At 49.3% G+C, this 24,610-nt stretch overlaps 1 protein-coding gene across 3 annotated transcripts in view; it reads right to left on the bottom strand.

Moving 5' to 3' along the window:
* Positions 1-24,340, bottom strand: part of Ksr1 (kinase suppressor of ras 1) — a 143,010-nt gene extending 118,670 nt beyond the window's left edge. For 2 of the 3 annotated variants that reach the window (XM_005003587.4, XM_005003586.4), the window contains exon 1: positions 23,891-24,339. In XM_005003587.4, coding sequence (XP_005003644.1) covers positions 23,891-24,121 — 231 coding nt within the window. In that variant the 5' untranslated portion in view covers positions 24,122-24,339. Of the gene's footprint in view, positions 1-23,890 lie in introns of all 3 variants that reach the window. The other variant, XM_013152174.3, reaches the window with a different exon arrangement.
* Positions 24,341-24,610: the final 270 nt, after the last annotated feature.

A 24,610-nucleotide genomic window follows, 5' to 3' on the forward strand; every position in this document is an offset into this window, starting at 1 on the left:
CTGATGTTAAAGACATGGGCCAGTATGCCTGGCTGCAGTTTGATTTGGTTTGCTTCAGTTTGGGTTTCTGAGACAAGATTTCACTCTATAATCCAGGCTGATCCTGAATTCACTATGTAGAACAGGCTGGCCTTGAACCTGTAGTAGTCCTCCTACTTCACCCTCGTTTGGGCTGAGATGTCAGGCATGTTCCACCATGTCCAGCATGACAAGTATTATCATATCTCCCTCAGAAATGTGTTAACAGGCCAGAATCCTGTGGGAGGCTGACTTGCTCTGGAGCTTCCAACACACGGATAGACTAAGAAGACCACATGACCCTCCCTGACCTGGTTGCTTCCCAGCAAATGTCTTTCACTCCAAGACTAACCTCCCATGGTGGAGCAAAGCCAGCCTTGTCAGTACCTGGTGGAGGGAAACACTATGGAGACACAACTCCATGCATCCCAAGCATAGGGAGTTCTTGACCTAGGAATTGCCACGCAGAGGACATCAAACGAATCACATGAAGAACACAGAATTTCCCTTGTGTCAACCTTTGAGTGCCTGTTTTTGAAGGTGTACTATTAAATGGACACAGCACAGTAGCAATACAGCACATGCACATGATTTACAAGTGAAAATACTTATGTGGGAAGCACAGAGGAAAAATTTGTTCACCAAGAGGTATGCAAAAGCAAGGCTGGGCCAGCACAGGGTGCGCACCTATAACTCAAGCACTTGCAAGACTAAGGCAAGAGCACTGAGTTCAAGCTCAGCCTGTACTACACAGCACGAGACCCACCCTCAAACAAACACAAGCAAGTTGGGTGGTGGCTGTGCACTAGGAAAGATGCCATGTCACACAATAAGGAAAAACCAGGGAGAGAAGTTTCCAGTGTTCACAGGTCAGGAGGCCACAGAGAAACAAAGACAGAGGAAGTGTCAGAGACAAGATGCTCAGGGCCCAGGCCCAGCCCGCTCCCTGCTGGGAGAAGACAGAACAGGAAACAGAAAGGAAACAGATGAGGAGGCTTATCCAGTGAGACAGGAAGAATTCTGGGCACTGCAGGAGAGAGGGTTCAAGGAATGAAAGAGCAAGATGCAGTTCGCTGTAGCTGTGGACAGAGATCATAGGGGCAACCCAGGCAGGAGGTAGGGACCGTGCATAACTCCATCCTGCAGGTATAAAGGGTACCCTCCCTCACCAAATCAACTGTCCTCCACCTGCCTGCTCGGCAACAAACAGCCACCTGTTTGGTGACATTTCAAGAGTCGCAGAAGCCCAGTGCTTGGGCAGCCCCACGCAGAGGGTCACCCCAGGTACTGATCTCTGCAGCAGCACACACCTGCTCTAGGCACAGAGAGGCCCTCAGGTCAAGACCCACAAACCTTTGTGGGGCTGGGCTTATAGCAAAACAGCCTGTACCTGTATTCACAGAGCCTATCTCAGGGTACAGCCACGGCCAGCAGGCACAGGTAGAGGGGTGAGCAGATTCATTGAGCCCTTGCAAGTATACTGCCCACTGTGTTTACTGGAGACTCCAAGAATCAAAGATGAGATGAGAGGGCAAAAGGACTTCAGGCTGCAATCTCCCTTCTTAACAATGGCAAGAGCCCTCGGAATATTCTCCTCCACAACCTACTTAGCTCAAAACAGGGTTTGTCAATAATCAGACTCCAAGACAAAGGCTCCCCTGCAGGAGGCTTACTGAGCAGCGTGCACAGAGGGATGGGCGGGCTATGATTCAGCTGCGATTGAGGCCACCAATGTCTTGGGAATCTCTGGAGCTAGGAAGACCCCTCAGAGTTGCTCCAAAGAGAGATGAGTTGACCAGCGAGGTACGCTGTTTTCTGAGAGGCAGGACAGTCCCTTCAGCTGAAGGTGACACCTAGGGACAGACTCCCCAACATTCCCAAGGCTGGGAACAAGGGTGTGGGCTCTGAGGTTTGTACTGCACAGCACAACACGTTCGGTGCCTTCGGTCTCTGCAAATGGCTCCCTCAAATTTTAGCCGGCGCGAAAATCAGTTCAATGATCTCACAAATGACACATAAAGTCGCAGAGGAAGGTTACTTGTCTGTTATTTTTGTGTCACTCACAGCTGAGCTGATAGGATCTAACGTTCTCTTTCCTGGTTTTAAATTGGTTTTAAGAACATGTAATTTTACTTCAAAAAACCTGTCAACGTGTTGCTCTGTGAATTTTCCACTTTCTTCCTCATCATTTTCAAACTCCTAGTTCACATATCAAAAAAATCTATTTTTTTGATCTCTAGACTCAAGCCAAACCACATGAGCAGATATCTGTACTTGTTAGGGACAGAGTCAAGACAATAATAAAATAGGTAAAGCTTTCTAATGGAGACAAAAATAATAATTTACTGGGCACATAGGGTTTAGCAAGCTGTTTTCTGTCTTAGTATATACCATGATCACTTCAAGTGGTTTTGCTCACTCTGTTTTTCAGTACTAGAGAGAAAACCCAGGGCCTCCTACACACCAAGCAAGCACTCACTCATCAAGCTTCACCCCGGCCCTCAGGCAGTCATTCTGTACAGCAAGTTTTTGGTGTTTTTAATGGCCAAAGGTCTAAATATGCCCATTTTATTGACACAATATGCCAAGGCTGTACAGTTAGGATATTAGACCTATAGATCTGCAGTTCTTCATCAGTACAAATAATGCTACACTGAACAGCCATGTGCTCAAATTCTCTTCAAATTTTAGCCAGACACAGTGCTGCACACCTGTAATCCCAAGCACTCGGGAGGCTAAGGCAGGAGGATCACTGCAAGTTTGAGGCCAGCCTGGGCTACAAAGTGAGCTCAAGGCCAGCCTGAATCACACAGTGAAACCCGTGCCTCAAAAAAGACCAAAAAAAAAAATTTTTTTTTAATTGGTCCTTAATGCAAATCCCAACAGCCTACACTCATGTGCCTACTGAACCTGCATCTTGTGAATGCAAAAAATAGGTTCCTTGGGCCTACAGCATTTACTTCTAGCACAGACGTCCACAAGCCTGCTGTTTACCTGAGCAACTCCCAGTCCTGTGTGCTTTGCTTTGCTATTCTAGCAGAGCAGCCTCGACTCTGGCTTTTGCCTCAGTTCCCACGATGGACTGATAAGCCCAGGTCCACATCGGGTAAGGCCGGGGATAGGCTGCGCATCTATCTTGCACTGCTGCGTCAAACTTTCAGAGATCCAGTGCCACTGCAACACAAAACCCTCTTATCTACCACAAAGCACGAACCCTGCAATTAAACCTGAATCCTGAGGCTTTAGTTTAGCAAAAACTACATTAACATCTTTTGTCTTAAAAGAAAACGTGATAGCATGCATGCCACAGATTGGCCACCACTGATTACACCCTGAGGCTTGCCTCCCCCAGGCTTCCCTGGAATTCCATCTCATGTTTCACTACTTTGTAACCAAATGGCACTGAAATCATTTCCAGGTCTTTTAACATCAAAATCCAGCTTTCCAATTGTCTAACCAGTTTATGGAGACATTCTTTACCTCCACATCACTATAGCTCTTCATTGTTATCACCACCATCAGCAACATTGAGCTCTTTACTGAGCAGTTTGCAAGTACAGTCACATTTAACCCTCAAAACCACGCCGAGAGAAATTACTAACGCCACTTGATGGATGAGAAAGTGGAGGTTCAATTCAAGGAATCAAATAAATACACACTACTAGTACGACCTGACCAGGATTCTTACTGAACCAACTCCAAGGCACAGTGTACCATATTCAGATTTTGACAGTAAAATCTACAGTTCCGGGAACACAAGCGAAGGAAGAATTTGCCCAGTCTGGATGGATGGCCACAGGATGGAGACAGCTATCCAAACACAGGTAGTCCTGGTACAAGGGCCGGGGATTACCAGGGCACAAAGAAGGCAAAACAGGGAGTCTGAGGTGACCTATGAGAGAAGCCCACAGTGACCACATCCAACAGCATGCAGTGTGTGTACCTCACTGCTAACATTTGGTACATACATGCTATGAACTTAAATTACTGTTACTTTGGCCCAAGAAAGACTGGATTACAGAATTAAAAGGCATCACAGAGGAAATCGGTCCAAATCCCCGTTTGTTTCCAAAAATGGGAAACCGAGGCTTAAGGAAGCTAGGTGACCAAACCAGATCTACAGCTTCCCAACTCAGTGGTCCAAGAGACAACTTGGGAAGTGGAATACAAAACCCATGAGAAATGCACTAGGGACCCAAAGATAGAATTTCTAGATGGGAGAGGTAGTTGAATTTTGAACAAAATTAAGTCTCCCAATTCATAGGACTTTGACCTGCAATTTGATCTAACATTAGATGTATCTAACAAAAAAAAAAAGAAGAAGAAGTCAACAATAACACTGGCTAAAGACATGACAAATCCAGAAGAAAGTAGTTTTGTTCTATAAATTGACAGAAATTGTTGCAATTTTAATCACAGAAGCCTAAGACACACCCAGCATTATCCCGACTAACACAAAAGAAAATTCACAAGCACACACCCAGGTGCGTGTGTGCACCAGTGACTGAGAGGAGAGGCAGGTCTCACCCAGACCAACAGAGGCTTGACTGATGCTACAGCGACTCCAGTTCTCCAAAATTGGAAAACTACTCAACGGATCCCACTAGGCTCTGACAGCCAAACTGCACAAGGCGTTGGCAGTTTCCTTCCTAAGTTTGCTCTTTTTTTTTTCACTCATTTGAATACTATGGAAGAGTCCACAGTTCCCAGGCTACTCAAGGAATGAAACAGATAAACCCCCACCCTTACAGAGGGTGCCTGTCCTCTAGGGAGGCAGGCAATGGACACTCTGTGAGGGGCGTGTTAAAAATGTGGGGAAAGGCCGCTGGTGGAAGGAGAGCTGCTAGCTAAACGGGGAAGGAAAGGGTGCTGGCTGGACACACCATGGTCACAGGACCTCACCCAGGGGACCTTTCAGCCCAGTCCTGAGGAGGGGACACAGCAGTGCGCCCCTGGGCACCCAGGAAGAGCATTCCACTGGGGACAAAGGCCTCCAGGTGGCAACAGGAAGGAAGGCCGGCAGGACCGGGGCAGAATGAACAAGCAGGAAGACAGAAACTGTGGAGTTTTAGCCCTAAATGGAAAGAGTGTCACTGCCTCTCAAGGACGTGAGCTGACATATTTTAAAAGAACTCTTTATCATTTGATCTTCCCCTGAACTTCACGAAGAACACCCAGGTACCTTCAACACATCCACACATAGGCACGAACACACACCATGGAGGACGTCACTGGGCTGAATGGCCCAGCAGCCCAGGACACCCCTTATGCCTGTGAGGTGCCGCTGCCTCTCTCTCTCAGCCCATTTCCATCCTCCAGCCCTAAGAGCTAGTCTCTCAGCACCTGTCCCCAAAGAGCCCTTGGGGGCAGCTTCATCTCAGCTGTGCCTGGATTCTTGCTTGCAATTTCCTCCCCTCCCACCAAAACCTATCCTCCTTCCAGCCAGGGGCCAATGCATTCTCTGAGGCTTCAAGGGAAGTGTGAATCACAGCCCAAGTACCCACCACTTGCTTCCTATGTGCCTGAAGGGATAGCAGTAGGGTGGGCTGTCCGAAGGGTGGGTCGGAGGAGCCTGTCCCTGTCATCTATATCAGAGACACTTTCCACACCTAGAAAGACAGAGCAAATGGAAAAGCACAGAGAAGTGCAGTGGGCATGGAGAGGGCACCGCTGGTTCTCTACTGCTGATACCAGCTCTGGGACTTGCACAGGGTGGGGTGGCCCTTGTCTTTCACGATAAAAGAGGACATCTACACGGGCCATCTCACAATCCCACCAATAGTCATTCTCCTTCTCTGATTAGGACAGGGGCAACCAGAAGATGAGGGGACCTGCTCAGGGCCAGAAAGTGACGGAGCTGGGCCTCAGGCCTGCGTCCAGTGACGGGGTGGTGAAAGGGGCTGAATTCTGAGCTGGGTTCTCGAAGTCCCACTGCATTTACCCTCATGCATGAAGACAACAGTAAATGACAATGACTCACGTTTAGTGAATGCTAACTGTGTATAAGCTGTGTTCCCCCTTTCTACACATGGACTCTTAACAGTCTAACCAGCAGGTTCTGTGAGAGTCCCGGTTTTACAGACAGGGAAACCAGTAGGCAGAAAATACAATAATTCAACCGAGTAAGGAAGTACTGAGGCCCAGGCCCGACTCAGAGCCGGGCTGCCTGGCCCCAGAGGCCGTAGTCCTAACCCTGAATTAATTGGCCTTTTGTCTTGATTCATGCTACTTTTCTAGGAATGTCACCAGGATTGCCATACATGTCCCACAACCCTATCCACTCCTCAGCACTTACCATGTGCCAAGCACTGGACCAGGCCCTAAAACTTCTGGATTAAAGGTCATGACACAGTCTTTGTCCTTAAGAGAAAGGAAATCCCTCCCTACTGCATAAGGGTTTTAGTCACCCTTTGTGGGGGACAAGAAGCTGTCTCTGAAACCACCGGTGTGGCTGCAATGACATCCTGGGAAGGACGGAGGCAGGAGGCAAGGAGAAATCCTACAGGTTGCGTGTCCTTATGCAAACAAAGCTCCGTGCTTGAACACTGATCAGCCAGCCCATGTGGGTCTGAGCCCCTCACCACTGGTATGCCCACCTCTCTGGCCCTCAGCTGCCTCCTCCACAGCAGAGGTAGGAACTGTACTCTACATGATGCTGGGGCAGCAAGAAAGACTGTCAGGCTACATACAGTATTCTCAGTGCCAACCTGGCACTCTAAATGCACGCAACAGTCACTAAGTGACACAGTTAGAAACGTCCCCACTGACACCACCATCATTCATGTGGACAGCAAGATTTGTAAATGGTCAGCCAACTGCAGCTTCCAGGGCCATGTCATAGCCACCCTCAGTATGCAAGCCGAGCCCTTGGCCAATGTCCTCCTCTCTGGGCAGCCCCTGCAGAGGGCCTGGTCCAAAGGGCAGGTCACCCTTTGGAAGCCAGACCCTGACTGGCTGCTGGCACTCAACACTTTTCGAGGAGGGAGACCGAGACTCGAGCCCTCTGCATGCTAGGTCAGCTTCCTAGGACAGCTTCCTAGAAAGCACTCACTGCTCTCAGGAGTGGCGGTGGCCTTGGAAACATCCCTGTTCCTCTGAAGAAACTGGTACTGGCTCAGCCAAGGTCCCAGCACCCAGGGGACAATCTGCAGACCCCATCACTGTTCTGCTCCATCCTTGGCCCCTACTTGAGAGCACCAAGGAGGGAAGGGCTCAGCAGCTGCAAAGGTCAGAGACCCCTCACCATGTCTCAGCACTAGCCCAAGCGCCCAAAGCCTGGAATGCACTCACATGCTCATTAATTACTGTAACAAATAAATGAAACTGCATTGACAATAAAGTTTTTCCAGACCCCACCCAGCTCATTTAGCTTCCAGTTTTCTTCCTTCCACATACATACTTTTACTGATTTACAGAATGACAAATACTGCATGCACACAACTTTGCCTTCTGTGTTTATGTTCACCTAATGAAATATCATAAATATGGTCACACTCCTAGCTAGGCTTCATCATTAGCACCCATGTGCTTAATAACCCACATCCAGTGCTGAGCCATGGCGAGTTTAACTATTTCCCCCCACCGCACAGCTACCTTGCTTTCTGGACATACCAAAAATTTAAGCCCAGGACCTCACGCATATTGGGCAAGTGCTCTGCCACTGAGCTACATCCCCAGCTCTTTTTGTTTTTTATTTTGAGACTAGGTCTTGCTAAGTAGCCCAGGCTGGGCTTCATCTCACCATCCTCCTGCCTCAGCCTCCTGAATTGCTAGTGTGTACCACCATGCCTGGCTCCTTAGATTCTTTTTTTCTATCTTACACATACTAGAAATATCCTCACGAATTCTCCTTTTCTACTGTTACTGTCCTAGGATAAACTTGTGGAGGGATGGGCAGGCTCAAACAGAATGTAACGCCCTCATCCTACAGATGAGGACGGCAGGGCTCACCCATGTGACACTCAGTAGGTGGCAGCGTCACAACCTGCCCCAGGCCAGAGCTCTGCCACCTGCCCACATGATTAGAAAGTATACTCTGTATGGCTCAGGCCCCAGGCTTTTCAGAGTAGCTTACAGTCCTGGCCCCAAACTCCATTTTTAAAAATTTTTGTTTTGTTTTTGTTTTTGAGACAGAGTTTCACTATGAAGTTCAGGCTGGCCCTGCACTTGTGGTGATCCTCCTGCCTCAGCCTCCCAAGCAAGTGCTGGGATTACAGGTCTGCACCACCACACCTGGCTCCATTGCTTTTAAGTAAGAAATGAAGGCCAAGTTTCAAACTCCATTTTGGATTCCACAGGACAAAGGCATGAAAAGGCCACATGAGGCCGGGGGAGCTCGTCTTCCCTCCTGCTCCCCTCAGCTGGGGAGCCCATGAGCACAGGTGGATGCCTGAGAGCTGGCACTCCCTCCTGGGTCCCCCACAAACCAGCTAAGTTCCCCCAGGCTGCTGCTCGGACCCCTCCAGCTATTCCCTTTAGCAGGCGACATATTCTATTTATGTATTGTCAGCTCTCCTCAGCACCAAAGCAAAAGTTCCACAAAGCCCACATTTTTGGTCATTATGTTAACTGTTATTCTGCCAGACTCAAAATAGCGCCGCATCCAAGATCGGGTGCTAATTAAACCAACAGCAATCTTCCAATGTAAGCATATTCATAGACTGGATTCACACCTCTCCTTTGCTAACTGGGAACAACAACCCTATTATAACCCCCATTTTATCAGTGAGGAAACTATTGCCCAGACAAGTTAAGCAACTTGCCCAAAGGCACACAGACACCTGGAAAGGGAGCAGGGTTTGATCTCAGGCTGTGAAGCGTCCACATCTGTGCTCTGTGGCATTCGCCTCGATGGCTTACGTCCAAAGACAGACGTGGCCCACAGACCACCAGAGCCTTCTAAAAGGTGGCAAAGGACCCATCAAAAAAAGGAGGGACAGCAGACAGAGCAGTGAAGTCTGGCAGCAGGCCCCGGGGGAGCATAGGTCTGACTTTCGGGCTCCAAGCACAAACTGATTTGGCAACCACAATGACAGGGACCAGTTCGCTGTCACCAGTGGGACTGAGGTTTTGACAAGCAAGGTGCTAAGAAAACAAACCCTGCCAAACCTGGAAACTCCTTCAACCAAACAGGGCAGAATAGGAAGTTTACTTTAACTGATGCCCAAGACAAGGTCTGGTCACTTGAGGCCACCCAAATCTTTTTCTAAGAACAGTCAAAACCTCCCTCTGGTTGTAGGGATCAAGGGTGAGAAGACAGTGTAGGTTTCCATCAGTCACACGGTAAACTGCAGCCCACAGAGCTATCCGCACACAGGTACTGCAATTCTGGGTTTTTTTCTTTCCTTCCTTCTTTTTTTTTAAATGCTTTTAAAAACTCACCACTGTCAAAGACGTACTTGCGAGAGTAGCCCGCTGCTTGGTGACAAACGCTCACCTCTCCTCGCAAACCACCAGGCCAACCACACAGAAAAAGTTTCCTGTCCCCGAAGAAAGATAAGTTTCCATTTGCTGATGAAGTCTTCCATGCTCTGTTCCATTCCCTGGGCCAGAATGAGTCAAGGCCACCAAAGAGAATCTCTCCAGACACTTGTCACCTTTTTGTCACCTAAGACTGGCTTCCAACATCAAAAGCACAGCTGTGCTGACTGGTCACCTCCATGTAAGTACCAGGGACTATGCTGCCATTCACACCAGAGTGCTGCAAAGCAGATGCAAGATTCTCTGAGATGAAAATGTTCTGTGGAATCAGATAAAAGCCTCCAAAAGGTCTGCCCCTCTCAAACATGCCTCTCCCCAGCTTCCTCCTCAACCAGGAACCACCTACCTGTGCTCTGCCTCCTGTGGCTGCTAATTTAGATTTCAATATTTCTGCTACCTTGTCCTGTTGGCACCTCTGAGGTACATCCCTTCAAACAGTAAGAAAAACGAAATATTTTCAAACCCTTTTCCACGCAGCACTACTTCACCCAAAATGAGCAAAGTCTTTTCTGATCTCTTTCTGGCCCCAAAAAAGACCCAAAGTCAAGTGGATTTCTAAGGGGAGCCATGTAAAACACAAATGTGAATTCAAATAATGTGAATACCTGTTCCATGTTGGGCCTTATTTCCTCATCCATAAAGTAGGCTCAGAAAGCCACCATTACTGAGGAATTTCCTGACAGAACTCCTATAACAAGCTTGCTATGCTGAAACTGGTCAAGTCTGTCTCAGGTTAGCCATAAGTGTGGAAAGTGAGAATGGGAACCCCCAGTTATTCTGTTCCCAGGACCTGGCCTTCCTTTTCCTTAGATAAAGCTCACATACAAGGAATCAAGAAGACGGTTAACTTCAGCCAAAGTGGCCCCTAATTCAATGGTAACAGAGAGCCCTGTAACTTAAGAACTATTCTACCTCCTCCAAAATGGCAGCCAGCATCTTCCATGAGGTCCATCTCCTAGAACGGCCACAAGGCCCATATCTCACCAGGTGAGTACAGTCAAGGTTGTCCCAGAAGCATCTTCTAGTATGCACTCAAACCTCAGCTCCCTCTGCTCACTCAAAGAAAGCCAAGGAAAGCACTATGTCCCCAGGCCTGTATCCCCCGAAGAGCCACAGAATAGTACCCTCAGTCAGGCAAGAGCTGGGCAGCCCAGGAAGAAGGGAGGGGGTTCCCCACATCTGCCTCTCAGGCTGGTTTCCCATAAGTGGGTGCCAGACACACACCTAGGCTCAGCAACCCCACACGTGAGCCAGCAACCTCAGTTCCCCAGCCCCCTGTCCTGGCTCAGTCCTGGGCACCCCCAAGCTGGGCTGAGACTGCCAGAGTTGACATCAGAGGACCCAGTTTCAGGCACCAGGTAACCACAGTGGGGCTGGCAGCCGAGCGCGCAGTTCCTGAGTCCCTGCACACCTCGGGGCAGACGTGAGTCAGCCGCAATTTCACACCTCACAGCACCTTCTATGTACGGGTTTACTCATCCCCAGACCACCCCCCACCCCCGCCACAAGGCTGGGTTTCTGGAGTACCACACACCCCTTACGCATACACGCCTCTACCCCGGAACAGTGGCAGCCACACTGCTAGGAGGCTGGCAGGGGGTGGGTGTACCCTCCCATCCTCACCGTGTCCCAGATGCCCTCCTGGTCCTTGAGGGCTTAGTGCCTGCACCAAGAAATAAGCATGGTGCTTGCGTCTGTCCCCTCTGGGAAGAAGGCCACCCCAAATGAAGGGGTGCCCTCCTCCGTACCCCACCACTCTCTACCCCGAAGCCAGCTATTCTGCCCCACACCACTTCTCTCTTTTTCCTTCCACTAAGGGAACAGCTCTGTACTTGCTGCTCTTTGCCTGCTGCCTAACACAGTGCCTGGCACAAAGCAGAGCTAAAGGAATAGTTAGTGAATGAATGACAGACAGAAGAGAGGGATAAATAGCAAAGGCAGGATGGAGCATGATTAACAAGGCCAAAAAATTTTAAAATAGGAGAGGGAATGGGGAAAGAAAAAGAAAGGCTAAGGACAAACAGGATTGTAAGAACTATGTATGAAATACATACATAGTTCTTCTAGTACATAGATCATACATAGTTCTTTCTAGTACATATGTGTATTTTCAGTACTGAGTATCAAATTACATACATACACAGACACACACACATATACATATCCATATATATGATGCTTATCCAGTGGTGCAATTTTTAAGACATCATCATTCAAATGGCACATGAGAAAACAATTTAAACTGCATGCAGTGATATACACTTGTAATCCCAGCACTCAGGAAGCTGAGGCAAGAGGATCGCTGTGAGTTAAAGGCCAACCAGGCCTACTTAGGGATTCCAAAGCCAGCCTGAACTACATAGTGAGACTCTTTCTAAAAAAAAAGAAGAAAGAAAATGGTTTAGCAATTTCCTCCCACTTTCTCACTCTAATACACACACACAATCCATGCTCTTTGACCCAGTAATTTCACTCCTGAAAATTATCCCAAGAAAATGAATTTGGAGGGGCTGGGGATCTAGCTCAGCAGCATAAGTGCCTGCCTTACAAGCAGGCAGTCGTGAGTTTGATCCCTGGTACCGATAAAAAGGAAAAAGACAAAAAAAAAAAAAAAAAATGAATTTGGAACAGGAACTAAAATAAAGAGGTACCTATATAAAGATATATAAAGATAAAGATGCATATAATAATAGAAATGTGGAAATAACCGAAATGCCCAATAGCAAGGGAAATGCTTTGGCAAATGTAGCAATTAAAACAACAGAAAAGACGATATGAAAGAAATACGTGTCTCAGAATACTGCTTAACGAAAGGCGGTTTTTAAAAATACTGAACTCCAAGTACCGGGCACTGTCCTGTGCGCTTTCTGTATCTTGGCAACTCCTCGAAAGAATCCAAGGTAAACCAACTCACTGCCTCTGCTGACCAGAGAACTGAGGAGCTCGTCCAAGGTCCCAGAGCCAACCAGGAAAAAGTCCAGAAGGAAGAGTGTGGGGTCCCCCTCCCTGCATCACCCTCGCACACCCTGCACCCCACTGCGGCCTCAGCATTTCCCTAAATGCATCATGGGCAAAGGGATCAAAACATGGAGACCTGAAGAGACACCAGAAGTGCAGAGCACCTGCGATGCACTCATAAGAGAATACACCAAAAAATAAAAATAAAGAAAACAGCCCAGAGAAAATCACTCATGATGGAGATCAAGATCCCTGCAGCTCCAGCAAGGACTGAGCAGAAACACGCGCCAGGACCATGAAGGCCCTTTCTCGGTGCGAGGTGCCGTCACTGATCGCTGAGGTGACCCCTGAGATCACCGCTGAGGTGATCCTGCAGGTGTGTCTCTCTGTGACACAGACACTTGTCCCTGGACCCCACCACTCTTCCTAGGGCTGCAGTCTCCAGATGCTGGCAGGACACTGCATCTCCTGATGTGGACAGAGCAGCGAGGAAAAGGAGAGAGGCGCCACGACAGCCATGCAGAAAAAGAGACTGCACAGCACAGATGCAGCCGGGGACCTGAGGGGTGGGTGCCAAAGCCATCTTTTCAAGGGAAAAGGAGAGAATGCTCCCGCCTCCTCCACCAGGCACAACTCTGCCTGGACCTCTTTTCTATGTCTCTGTAGTCTCTGAGTCTTGGAAACCAACTCTCCAGGGCCACTTTTCTCAAAACTGGCTTCCACACAGCAATATGCTAAGTGACCTGTCCTCAACAAAGTCCAAAAGCAAATAAATGCAAGGTGAAAAACAAATGGAAGCCAGGTGGGGTGCTACACCTGGAATCACACAGCACTCTGGAGGGAGGAAGCTGGAGGATCCCAGCCTGAGCAACTTCGGAAGGACCCCGTCTCAGAAACAAGTCAATAAATGTAAGCTGAGACCTGAGAACTTCACCTAAAGAATCTCCAGAACCCGGCCTTGGCTCTGGGGCTGCTCTCTGGAACCAATGACCACTAGAGTCTCTAAAAAAATTATCACATTCTAGCTGAGACCTTTGGGCCTTCCCCCTCCCCTCTAGTACTGGGAACTGAATCCAGGGCCTTTACATGAGCTACGTTCCTAGCTCTTTTTAAATTCTTTTTAAAATTTTGAGACAGGGTCTCAGTGAGTTGTGCAGGCCAGACTTGAAAAGGATCACCAAGCTCAAGTTCCATGTAGGCAACCTCAAAATAAAAAATATTCAAAAGGGCTGGGGACACAGCTCAGTGGTATAGCATCCCTGGGATCAATTCCCAGTGCTGTCAAAAAAAAAGTGTATTCTATTCTAATAGATCTCCCTAATAGATCCAAAGGTTTGCATGTGTGTCTTGGGTGCTATAGGCACAAACAAATTAAGTCTGTGTGGATTCAAGTGCCAGTTTAGTCTCTCCTTAGCTGTGGGATGAAACCTCTCCGCACCTCTATTCTCTGTCTGTAAAATGAGGATAAAAGAAGCCCTTCATCCCGAGGCTGCTGCAAGGAGTACCTGCTACACAAAGCCCCTAACAGGTGGGCCCAAGCTCACAGTAAATGTCAGCCAGCCTAGGGGCTGGGGATTTAGCTCAGCGGCATAAGGGCATGCCTTGCAAGCGCATGGTCATTGAGTTCGATCCCTGGTACCAAGAAAAAAAAAATGTCAGCCAGCCTGACAGGTCTGTCCAACTGGTCACAAGCATAGATGGTCGTTCTGGAAACCACACATCCATTTGACTCAGTGATCTAGAGAAGATGAAAAGGCGCAGAAGTAACTGTAATTCTGAAACCTCAGGCAGGGGTGTGGGAGCCACAACTTTAGCACCCTCAGAGAAGAGGCTCCTGCCCAATGCAGGGCAAGAGCTCAGGCCTCTGTGGCTGAGGGGGACAGAAAAAGCTCCGCCTTCCAAAAAGCCACCACCAGCAACAGGAAGCTGCTTCCCTTCCTCTCCCTCCAGAGGCAGGGTTTCCTATTTTGTTTTAAAACGCATTCCTTGTCTGCAGTTCAGCCTGTCCCCTCCCTCTAGTCCCAGGCTCAAACACAGGGACAGCTGGCTGCAAGTCCCTTGCCTAGTTTGCTGCCCACCAGAGGGACGTGAGGTTCCTGACAGACCCCAGAGCACAGCCTCCTGCTCCCACACCAACTAAATGCACCCAGGCCTGGAGGCAGTGCATACCCTGGCTCCAGCAGGCAGACCTCTCTGGGCACACTTTCCTCCTCTCCCGGGGAGGATTCATTGAACCAGGTCCTTCCATGCTTGTGTGGTGCCCAACGGTGTCTGCTGCCCCTTGTAAGGCACCTCCCCCAGGAAAGGGGAACTTCTGCCTAAGTCTGCAGAAACACCAGCCCCTCCTCTACCCGCCCAGAGGAGCTTACAACCACAAAAGGAACTCCGCTTCATAAAAACCTAAAACTTGTACATGCCTGGAATACCAGCACTCAGGGAGGCTGAGGCAGGAGGATCTCAAGTTCCAGCCTAGCCTGAGCAACTTAGTTAGACTTTGACCTCAAAACTAAAAAGGGCATAGAGATATAGCTCGGTGCTAACCAAGGCTGTGGGTTCAATCCCCATAACTGTGATCAATCAGCCAATCCAACAGTGGCTGAAATGAAGTCTACACTTTCTTCTGGCTCGTGGCTAAGGCAGTGATTCCACAGCTATGTTTAGTAGGAAAAAAAAGACCCCGTGGATGCATAACTTTAGGACTCCTTGCTGCTGGAATTCTCAGGACCTCTGAAGCACAAATCCTCACCCTCAGGGCGCTCCAGGAGGTAGACGGCAGGTGCCACATGTCCTCAGCTCCCTGACATCTCTTTCTAGTAGCATCCTGCACCAGGTCGGTGGGAATGGCTCCTCACGCTCTTTCAGGTTTAGTGTGGCACGAGCCCTCCAGACGGTTTCTAGTGAATGAGAATACTAGATCACTTTTTAAAAACTGCCTGTAACTTAGTTTTTCTGATCAGCAAAAATCTGTGCACACCTTGAGTGCAGCTGGTCATGCTTCTCCATATCAAAACTAACCCCAAATTAACTGGCTAAACTGACACAGTCTTCAAAACTTCTAGATGGCATGTGGAAGGAGGGCCCACCACCCTATAAGCAGTTCACTTCTCCAGATTTGCAGAGGGAATAGGGCCTGGGGATATCACTCAGGAACACAGCAACTGCCTGGCAAACATCCTGAGTCCAATTCCAGGTACCAAAAAAATAGATCTCGGATTGCAGAGAGCCAAACCCTCATGATCAATATGGTGCCAAGACAAGACCACAGTTCCTAATCTTAGCGGGCCTCATCCACATAGTGTAGATTTTATTTTCCTCTTGCTTTAAATTTTAAACAAGTCTTAATTTACTTGTGCAGTTATTCTGAGGGTAAGAAAAAAAGATTTAAAAAAAAATGAAAAAGGGAAGAAAAACAACCAGCAAATAGGATGACTTCAGCTGAGTTTTGTGCAAACACAACCTGCCCTGTTAAAACACACTGCAGCCCACAGGTGCAGGACCACAGAGAAAATACAGATGTGCAGGAAAACAGGTTTGCTATATGGCAGCGGTGGCAGTTGGAATAGACTTTTTCAGTGCAGATCCGAAAGCGGTGCATCTGGGAATAAATGACAAAATATTATTTATCTCAACAGCCTTCCCAAGTATCCTCTGCATTTCCACCCATCTGAAACTGGGCAGAAAACCAAGATGGACACCAAGACACTCGAAAAGACTGACTGTTTGGAAGCAACTGAAATGTATAACATTTGCTTGACAGCAAAACCAACAACAATGGATGGGGGTATGGAATGCAAAATCTGCATGAATTTTCAAGACAGAAGTAAGGTCTTACAGGAGTGAAGGTTTCCAGGGCATCTCAGTGGAATGAGAAGAAGCCCCTAGCAGTACGTAGACAGAGCCAGGTATGGTGACACATCCTTGTAATCCCAGCATTCTGGGAGGCTGAGGCAGGAGGATCACAAGTTTGAACCCAGTCTAGGCAACTTAGTAAGTCCTTATCTCAAAAACTTTTATAAAGGGAGGATAGGGGATAAGGGGAGAGAATTTATATCATGTACAGGTACACACTCTCTATGATGAATGTGATTGTTATGTATATCCAAAATGTACCAATAAAAGCTAAGGTTTAAAAAGAAAGTTTTATAATGACAGGCGTGAAGGCACACACCTATCATCCCAGCACTTGGGAGGCTGAAACAGGAGGACCGCTGCAAGTCTGAGGTGAGCCTGGACTACACAGCCAAACCCTGTCTCCAAAAAAAGGGCCTGGGGACACAGTGCAGTGAAAAGGCCCCGAGTTCCATCCCCAGTTCCACCACCAGAAAAGTAGGGCTAGAAGTAGTTCATTTGGTCTGAACCAGGGCAGCCCACAGGATGTTCCAGAAAGCACTCCAAGAACCTGTCCAGCCCTCAGGACCCCTAAAATCCTAGATAGAGCTGGGAAAGCACATGCAGACAGGAGCTGCCAAGCTGCCTCTCCAATGTCATGGGAGGGTCTGACTCCCAGTTCAGGGCTCCTACATGGACCGCTTTGTTAGTTCTCTCCAATGAATGTTCCTGGCTGCTTCCCTATCAGGTCTTCAGTCTCCTTGCCTGTAAGGGAAGATGGCTGGAAAGGTGCAAACCCAGGTCCTCCACTGCCCTTAGTAGCCACAGCTCTACTAAAGCAACCCCAAAGCCAGGTACCCCAAATAGCTCTCTGACCAATATTTGTAATTGATCAGAGGCTACAGATAAGTTCATGAGGCTCAAGTGATCAAGACTTTACCATACGACTGCATACGTATCCAATACAGAGAGACCCCAAAACCCAGCCTTTCCATTCAACCCAAAGAAACACTCCTTTCCTACTGATAACCACAAAATAAGAACCCATAATTCCTGACACATAGCCCAGAACCTCAGCCACCAGGTCATATCCCATCTCTTGTTCAAATCCCTGCAATTCAACATAGCTAAGATGCAAAAGCTAAGAGATAAATGCACATAGGCTGCCATGTCATACTCCTGACATCCCCCCTTAGATGGTAGGACCGGTTTACATTATGCACTAAAGATTCTGAACAGATGGACATTAAATGTGTTTATACACCAGCAAATTCCACTTCCAGGAAATTACTCATTGCAGCATATCAGAGGAAAAAAAAAAGAAAGAAAAAAAAACCCACCATGAATAGCCAATATTTTGGTCCAGTGAAAAGAATTTAGAATCTGCTCACACAGTGCAATGTGCATGTGCTGATGCAGACAGGAGATGTTTGTAGTGACATCCAGGGAGTGTTTCCCAAATGCATGCACATCTGTATGTAAACACAGAGGTTAAAAGATTCTAGGACTACTCAGTAAATTTGCACAGGAGTTAACTTTAAGAGGTGGTATTACGGGTGATTTTTGTTGTTCTCCTTTTATTTTCTTTTGAGAGTGAATATATATAATTATATTTTTTAATATTTTAATTAAAATACAAAGTTAGAGAATATACTGCTTATCAGAAGAATTGATCAGAAAGAATCAGAAGCAGCCATTAAAAAAATTACGAGTAAGTTGATCTGTAGGCAGCTTCTCGTTTCTCAGAATGAGCCGAGATCAGGCCCAGTTGCATCACCGCTGCTGACAGCCCTGTCTTTGAGGACGTGCTGGTGAACCAGAGGGAAGCGACCCCACGTTCAAGCTGACAGGCTGCCCGGTGCAGAGAAGCCAAGCCACACAGCCTCCTGGATCAATCCTTTGGTTACCAGCCATGTCCTTAGTCTCCACAGCCATGACCTTGGCTAGAATTTCTACCAACATAGCAGTGTGGTTTCTACAGCCACTGCAGAGTTCAGAGCCTGAGTTCTCAAGACCAGTCAACCCAGGACCAACTACCTAACTCAGGCTCTTCACCCCTCAGCCACGGTTTCTCTTCAAATGAAAGTTGTACAGGTCCAATGGGGCAGCACATGCCAAGAGCCTGGCAAAGCGCTCAACCCAAAGCAGGTGATCTAGAATATTCCTCATTCCAGATAGGCCTTGTCTTGGCTAAGGTCAACCCCACAACCCAAGCGCACCTTGTAGCTTTCCCTGTGATCCGAATGCAGAAAGCACAAGCACAGGCTGGGAGACCGGCTGAAGCACGGCCTGCCTTTGAGAAGAGTTGGCAGACTGGCAGAAAACATCCAAAAGGACATCCTTTTTTAAAAAGCACAGCTTAGAGAGAGACTCGACCATGAGCTTTGCTACCTCATCCCTGCACTGCAGACACTGTCACCGTAGGCCAATCCATTTGCATGGTTCCTTTCCAGACCACAGCCAGTGAGCAGGACCGGCAGAGATCTGCTGTAAAACGCTGCCTTCCAGATTCTGGAGCGACCCAGGCCACAGAGAGGAGAGGAAACAGTGCTAGAGTAAAGAGGCATTCCTGTCCCATCCTCAGGCACTGACCACCAGCCTCCCAACACCTAAACCATCTAGGGCCTCCTCCTGCACCCCCAGTCCTCCCCTAGCTCATAGCTTCTGGAAACTGCAGGTCCCTGTCCAGTCTTCCTCCAAGGAACACTTAAAGCCAGCTGTGTTACACGTGTCTATAATCCTTGCAGTCTGGGAGGCTGGGTCAGGAGATTCACAAGTTTGAGCCCAGCCTGGGAAACCTACTGACTTAGCAAGACCCTGTGTCAAAATTTTTAAAAAAAAGGAGTGGGGGATGTAGTTCAGAATGAGGGTCTTGAGTTAAATCCCTAGTGCCGTGGAAGGAAAGGAGGAAGGGGGACACTTGAACAGTAGGTCTGCCTAAGGTCCAAGTGGACACCAAAAGGGACGGCGCTGCAACTCTGTCTGTTCAGGAACAACTGAAGTTGCTCAGGCACAGGGCTAAAACCGAGGCAGAGGAACACCACGCACCAGTGACAGCGAACTTTTACAGCCTTCAATAGTAACAGCACACACCACCACTGCCCCACCATGAGGGCAGCTGGGTCAGAAAAGAAAACCAGGTTTCAGTCTCAGTTCTGCCAGGGACATGTGATTTGGGAGATGTTGCCAAAACTCTGGGAATATTTTCCATGGCATCAGGAGGCCTGGCTGGCCAAAAGTTCAACGGGATTCAAAATGCAGAGAATCCCACTCCTGAGCACCCTCAAAGTTCTCCCATGGAACTGGTTGTACTGCTGTCTACCTGAGCTAAGGATGTGGGCAACTCTCCCCACATTCAACAGTGCTGTGAGCCAGATGCTGGAGTGTGGAGGGACAACACAGAGAGCTCAGGTCTCCCCACAGCAGGATCCTGACCTCTGCAGTCCCAGTGAGGAACAGGGTTAGGCCTCTACGACCTTCCAAGGACCAAGGAAATATAGGGCGCTCTGGGCCCCTCCTGGCTCCAGGGGAACTGCTCAGGGAGGCAGCCAAAGCCTAGAGACTATAACTACTTACTAGAGTTCCCCAGTGTCCCTTCCAGCAAAGCCTCATGAGCACAGCCCTTCGGGGAAGCCCTCTCTAGGTCAGCTTGCACAAGCACAGGCTGTGAGATGGGCTGGAGCAGAGCCTGCTTTTGAGATGGGTTAGCAGACTGGCAAAGAAAAGTCACAACGTATCCAAAAAGCCAATCTCCATGAGGCAACATGAGCATCAGCTTCTGCACACTCCTGTCTTCCCAGCACTGGCACAGAGGGCACACACAGAGGACAAAAGCATGGAAAGGGTTGGGGTGGCCCGGCCGTGCAGCAGGCCAGGTGTCCCTTGGCATACACAGCTAGGGAATGAGAACCTCTATACTTGCCCCATTGAGTTCTCAGACACCCAGGAGGTTCCAAGAGGGACAGGGCACAGGTTCTGCAAGGATGAAGAAGCCCCACACCTTATTCTACAGATTCACCTCTGGCTTCTGGCTGTGTCTCCCTCCCCCTTTTCATCTAGAGAGGGAAAATGTGTATGTTCTGATGAAGGCTGGTGCATTTCCAGGAAATCCTATGAGATCGAGAAGGGACCAGCACACCACTGGGTACACAGGAAACAACATTAAAACTTGGCTCCTTCTGCTCCTTTCAATCCAAGCTGGAGGGCTTCACAGAGGATAGTGAGCACAGGCTGCCAGGCAGCGTGACTCCTGCTCACCATCACAATCTGGGCTCTTGGGCGACAGCAGTCTGGGCCTGGTCAGAGCCTTCCAAGGACATCTCACATGCTGCTACTCCCACCAAGTGCTCATTTAATGAGGGCCAGACTGGGCTGAGGTACTAAGGTTCTGCATGGCGTCAGGCTCCATAGCCAGACCCCTCTTCAAACGCCAGGAATCCAGTGTTGCAAGCTCCATGTCTGGGGACCCTGCCAAGGATTCAGAAAGAGCCTACAGAGGAGCAAAGAAAGCAGATAGGCCCTGCCACTGTCCTGCCTGCCTGACCACTTCACTGCTGGTAGGGGGAACCACACCCAACCAGCTCGCTGGGATGCTTCCGGGCCTGTGTCATCCACCTCTAGGAACTCAGAGCCAGCTGTAGAAATCCCTCCTCCGAAACATGCCCTGGGGAGTGAAGGGCTCTGGGCCTGCCCCAGGGACAGTTCATAGGCAGAATCTCAGTAGTCACAGTACACACCCAAGGAACTGACTGAAATGGTCATAGGAGTAAGAGGTCCCCCTCATTCTACAGACCAGGAGCTTGACAGATGTCATGGGACTTGCCCCAGGTCACATGCACAACCAGGACTAATTTCAAAGCTATAGGCTTCCTGTTCAACACACTGTTCCTATGGTTAAGACTGAGGTAGAAGGATCTCAAGTCCAGGTTCTGCCTGGCCAACCTAGTAAGATTCTGTTTCAAACAAATAAAGAGCTGGGGCCAGATGTGGTCGTGCACCCCTCTGATTCTAGCACTTAAGAGGCTAAGGCAGGAGTTCCAGGCCAAACTAGGTTACACAGCAAATCCAGAGCCAATCTGAACTACATAGTGAGATCCTGTCTCAAAAAGCAGAAACAGGGCTGGGGGTTTAGCTCAGCAGTGTAAGTGCCTGCTTGGCAAGCACAGGGTCTTGAGTTCAATCCCCAGTACCAAAAAAAAAGAAAGAAAGAAAGAACAAAAGAAAAGAAAAGACTGGGAATATAACTCAGTGTGAAAGCCTTGGTTTCAATCTACAGTACTGGGGAAAGGAAAAAAAAAGATTCTTATAGTAATAAATTTGCCTCCTGCCTTATCAGTCCAGTAAATCTGGATTTCAGAACTGTTCTAAACGAGGCGTGGCAACACATGCCTGCACCCAGCACTTGGAAGATTGAGATAGGAGGATCGCCAGGAGTTCGAGGCCAGTCTGGGCAATATTACATAGTGAGTTCAAGGCCAATCTGAACTTCATAGCAAGATCACATCTCAAAGAAAAAAAAAAGAAAGAAAGAAAGATCCTAAAATACAGACATGATAAAAGAGATCACAAATGTTTACTTCAACCCTTCAGTAAACTGCAGAATATAGAGCTATAAGAGCCCTCTGCACTCCAACCTCCCCACTTTGCAGATGAGAGAAAAGCCAGAGGCCCAGGATGAAGTGACTCACCCAACTAGCTGGTGGCGTCCCCAGGAAACTAGGTCCAAGGGTCTAAATTCCCAGCCCAAATAGTAAGCAACCCAGGTCCTGCCTTTTCAAGGAGCAGGGTGACCCTGACTCCACACCAGTAGAAAGAACGGGGGCTGCGTGTTGGTCCCATACACACTGCAACAGCACTAGGGCCCTGGATGACTTTCCCAGCTGCCCAAGATGACTGCTGAAACACACCCTCCACAGGGAGGTCACTGAGTTACCTCCAGCTGTGGGATGTCAGGGTGCCACACCCTTGTCAAACCGTGCAACTCTGGAGGTCAGGATACCCGGAGGACAAAGCCCTCTGCAGAGAATCAACAGTAAAGGATTCTGCTACATACACCCTGGGAGCTTTCTGAATAGAAGATCTAATAAAACTGATAGAGGCCAAGCCAGAGAATTTTCAGCCCAACAGCAGTACAGTCCATCCAGACACACAATGCTGGACAATGACCTTCTTCCTGGAACCCAAGTCACACAGGCTTAAAAACTGAACTTTGTTGGGCTGTTCAGGAAAGTATTTCACTTGGAAAACAGCAGTACCTATTCAAAAGGGCTCATTAGGAGGGCTTTGTTGGTTTGTTTTTTAAGAAAAGCCTTAACAAAGAAAGAAAGAAAGAAAGAAAGGAAGAAAGAAAGAAAGAAAAAAAGAAAGAAAGAAAGAAAGACAGACAGACCTAGGTCCTGCTATAGCAACTGTAGAAATGTATACATATAATACATTTTACATATATAATGCCAATACTGATTGGATTCTTCTAACGTCACTAGCTTTGCAGCTTTAAAAAAGTAATAAAGCTATGGGAGAGTCACCCTAAGCATTATGGATCAAACAAGGACTCAGGCGTGTGGTGTGTGTGGAGGAAGGACTAGTCTTGTCATAATTATGGCAATCACTGGCTGGCCCTATGACAGCTGGCAGAAGCAATTAGCAATAACAAGGGGAGAGGGAGAAATAGAGGATCTAATAAAACAAAACATCCCCAGACCTACAAGAGCCCTGATGTGGCCAGTAAGATGGAAGGAAGGCAGCTCCAAATTGGTCCCTGTAATTTCACAGACCTTCCAGTCAAAAGCAAGTTGGGAACGCACTAGTTTCCCCTCTATTGTGTAAGGGACAGGGCGCTTCCCATTCTGAGAATCCAACCCTTCTGCCTAAGACTTTTTAATGCTGCACTACCCCGCTATAATTTGAGAGAGGAGAGCCCACATATCTTGTTTCTTCTTTACTCCAGGCCACCTCCACTAGAAACCCTTAAGTAGTTCATCTCACCAAACGTTTCCTTGCCCAGCATAATCCTCCTTAAGCCAAAACCCAACGTTTGTGGGGAGTAGGGGTAGTTAGTGGGTGATCAGACTTTAAGCAGTGACGGCTGTGGCATCGCTAAAGGAATGCACCAAACGCCTGAGCAGGAAAAATGCAATTTCAGCAAACACTTTTTGAAAAGAGGCACACAAGACTCAGAGCAAAGGAAAGGAAGGCACAAGCCCGAGAGCTGGGCGTGAGGGAAAGGCAGAGGGCAGCGGGCCTGCGCTCACACTTCGGGGACTCTCTCCCGTCACTCTGGCCCGCGGTGTTGGGCTCAACCACGCGGGGAAAAGTCCAGCGCGTGACTCAGTGGGACGATGAGTCCTGCGGAACCTGGACATGGGGTGTGGGCGAAGATGGGGCGCGGAGGGAACCCCCGCATACAGGCTCTTCCTTCCTCCATCCTGATTCCCACTCCTTACCCCCAAACCCTGCCCAAGGTGAGCGCCGGCTCGGGGTCCCCACGCTGCCGCATCAGCGAGTGGAGGAAAGAAAGGAAGCGTCCTAGGAGGCGACCCGGCAGCAGGATGCAACTCGGGAAGGAGTGAACTGCGGTAGCTCCTCGGGTGCCACGGCCCCGAATTACCTCCAGGGTCCGGATCTCCTGCTGAGTGAGGTCGTTGGACACTGCGCACTTGGTGCGCAGCCCGCGCAAGCTGCCGATGGAGATGTCGATGAGCTTCTGAAGCTGCCCGCACTGCTGCAGCGCCCGGCTGGCCGCGGCCCCGGGGCTCCCGTCAGCGGCCGCCGCGGCGCCCCCGCCGCCGCCCTCCTTCTTCTCCCCCATCGCAGCCGCACGCAGCACCGTTTTATCCATGCCTCGGCATCGGAGCCGTGGGGGCCCGAGGCGGGGAGCCCGGGGGCGCGGGCGCCTCGGCAGGGGAGCCCTGGGCCGGGAAGGCTGCACGCAGAGCGCCTCTCGGCGCTGCCCTAGCAGGACACCGGCAGAGCCGGCCGCAGAGCCCACTCCTCCCCCAGCCCAGCCTCGGCGGCAAAGCGAAAGCCGCGGCGACCCGACGGCTGCGGCTGCCGGAGTCTTTAAGCGGCGGCGGGGGCCGGGTCAGAGCCGCCGGGCATGCTGGGACTTGTAGTCCCGCCGCGCACCTGCCGCTGGCCGGCGCCCCGCGCGGTAACGGGAATCTCCGCTCCCAGCCGAGGCGAGTGAGCGGGGCGGAAGGACCCGCCTGCAGGCCTGGTGGGGGTGCTCCGCGCCGGCTCCTCCCCACGCCGCTGGGAGACTGGGGAGCCTTGTCTCCCCGCCCCCAACACGGCCTCGGGCTTCCCGCGACCCCCGGATAGGGCGGAG

Source organism: Cavia porcellus, unplaced genomic scaffold (genome assembly GCF_034190915.1).
Source record: "Cavia porcellus strain 051 isolate PalLab524CR breed Dunkin Hartley unplaced genomic scaffold, mCavPor4.1 scaffold_6, whole genome shotgun sequence".
In the NCBI taxonomy this organism is placed as follows: Eukaryota; Metazoa; Chordata; class Mammalia; order Rodentia; family Caviidae; genus Cavia; species Cavia porcellus.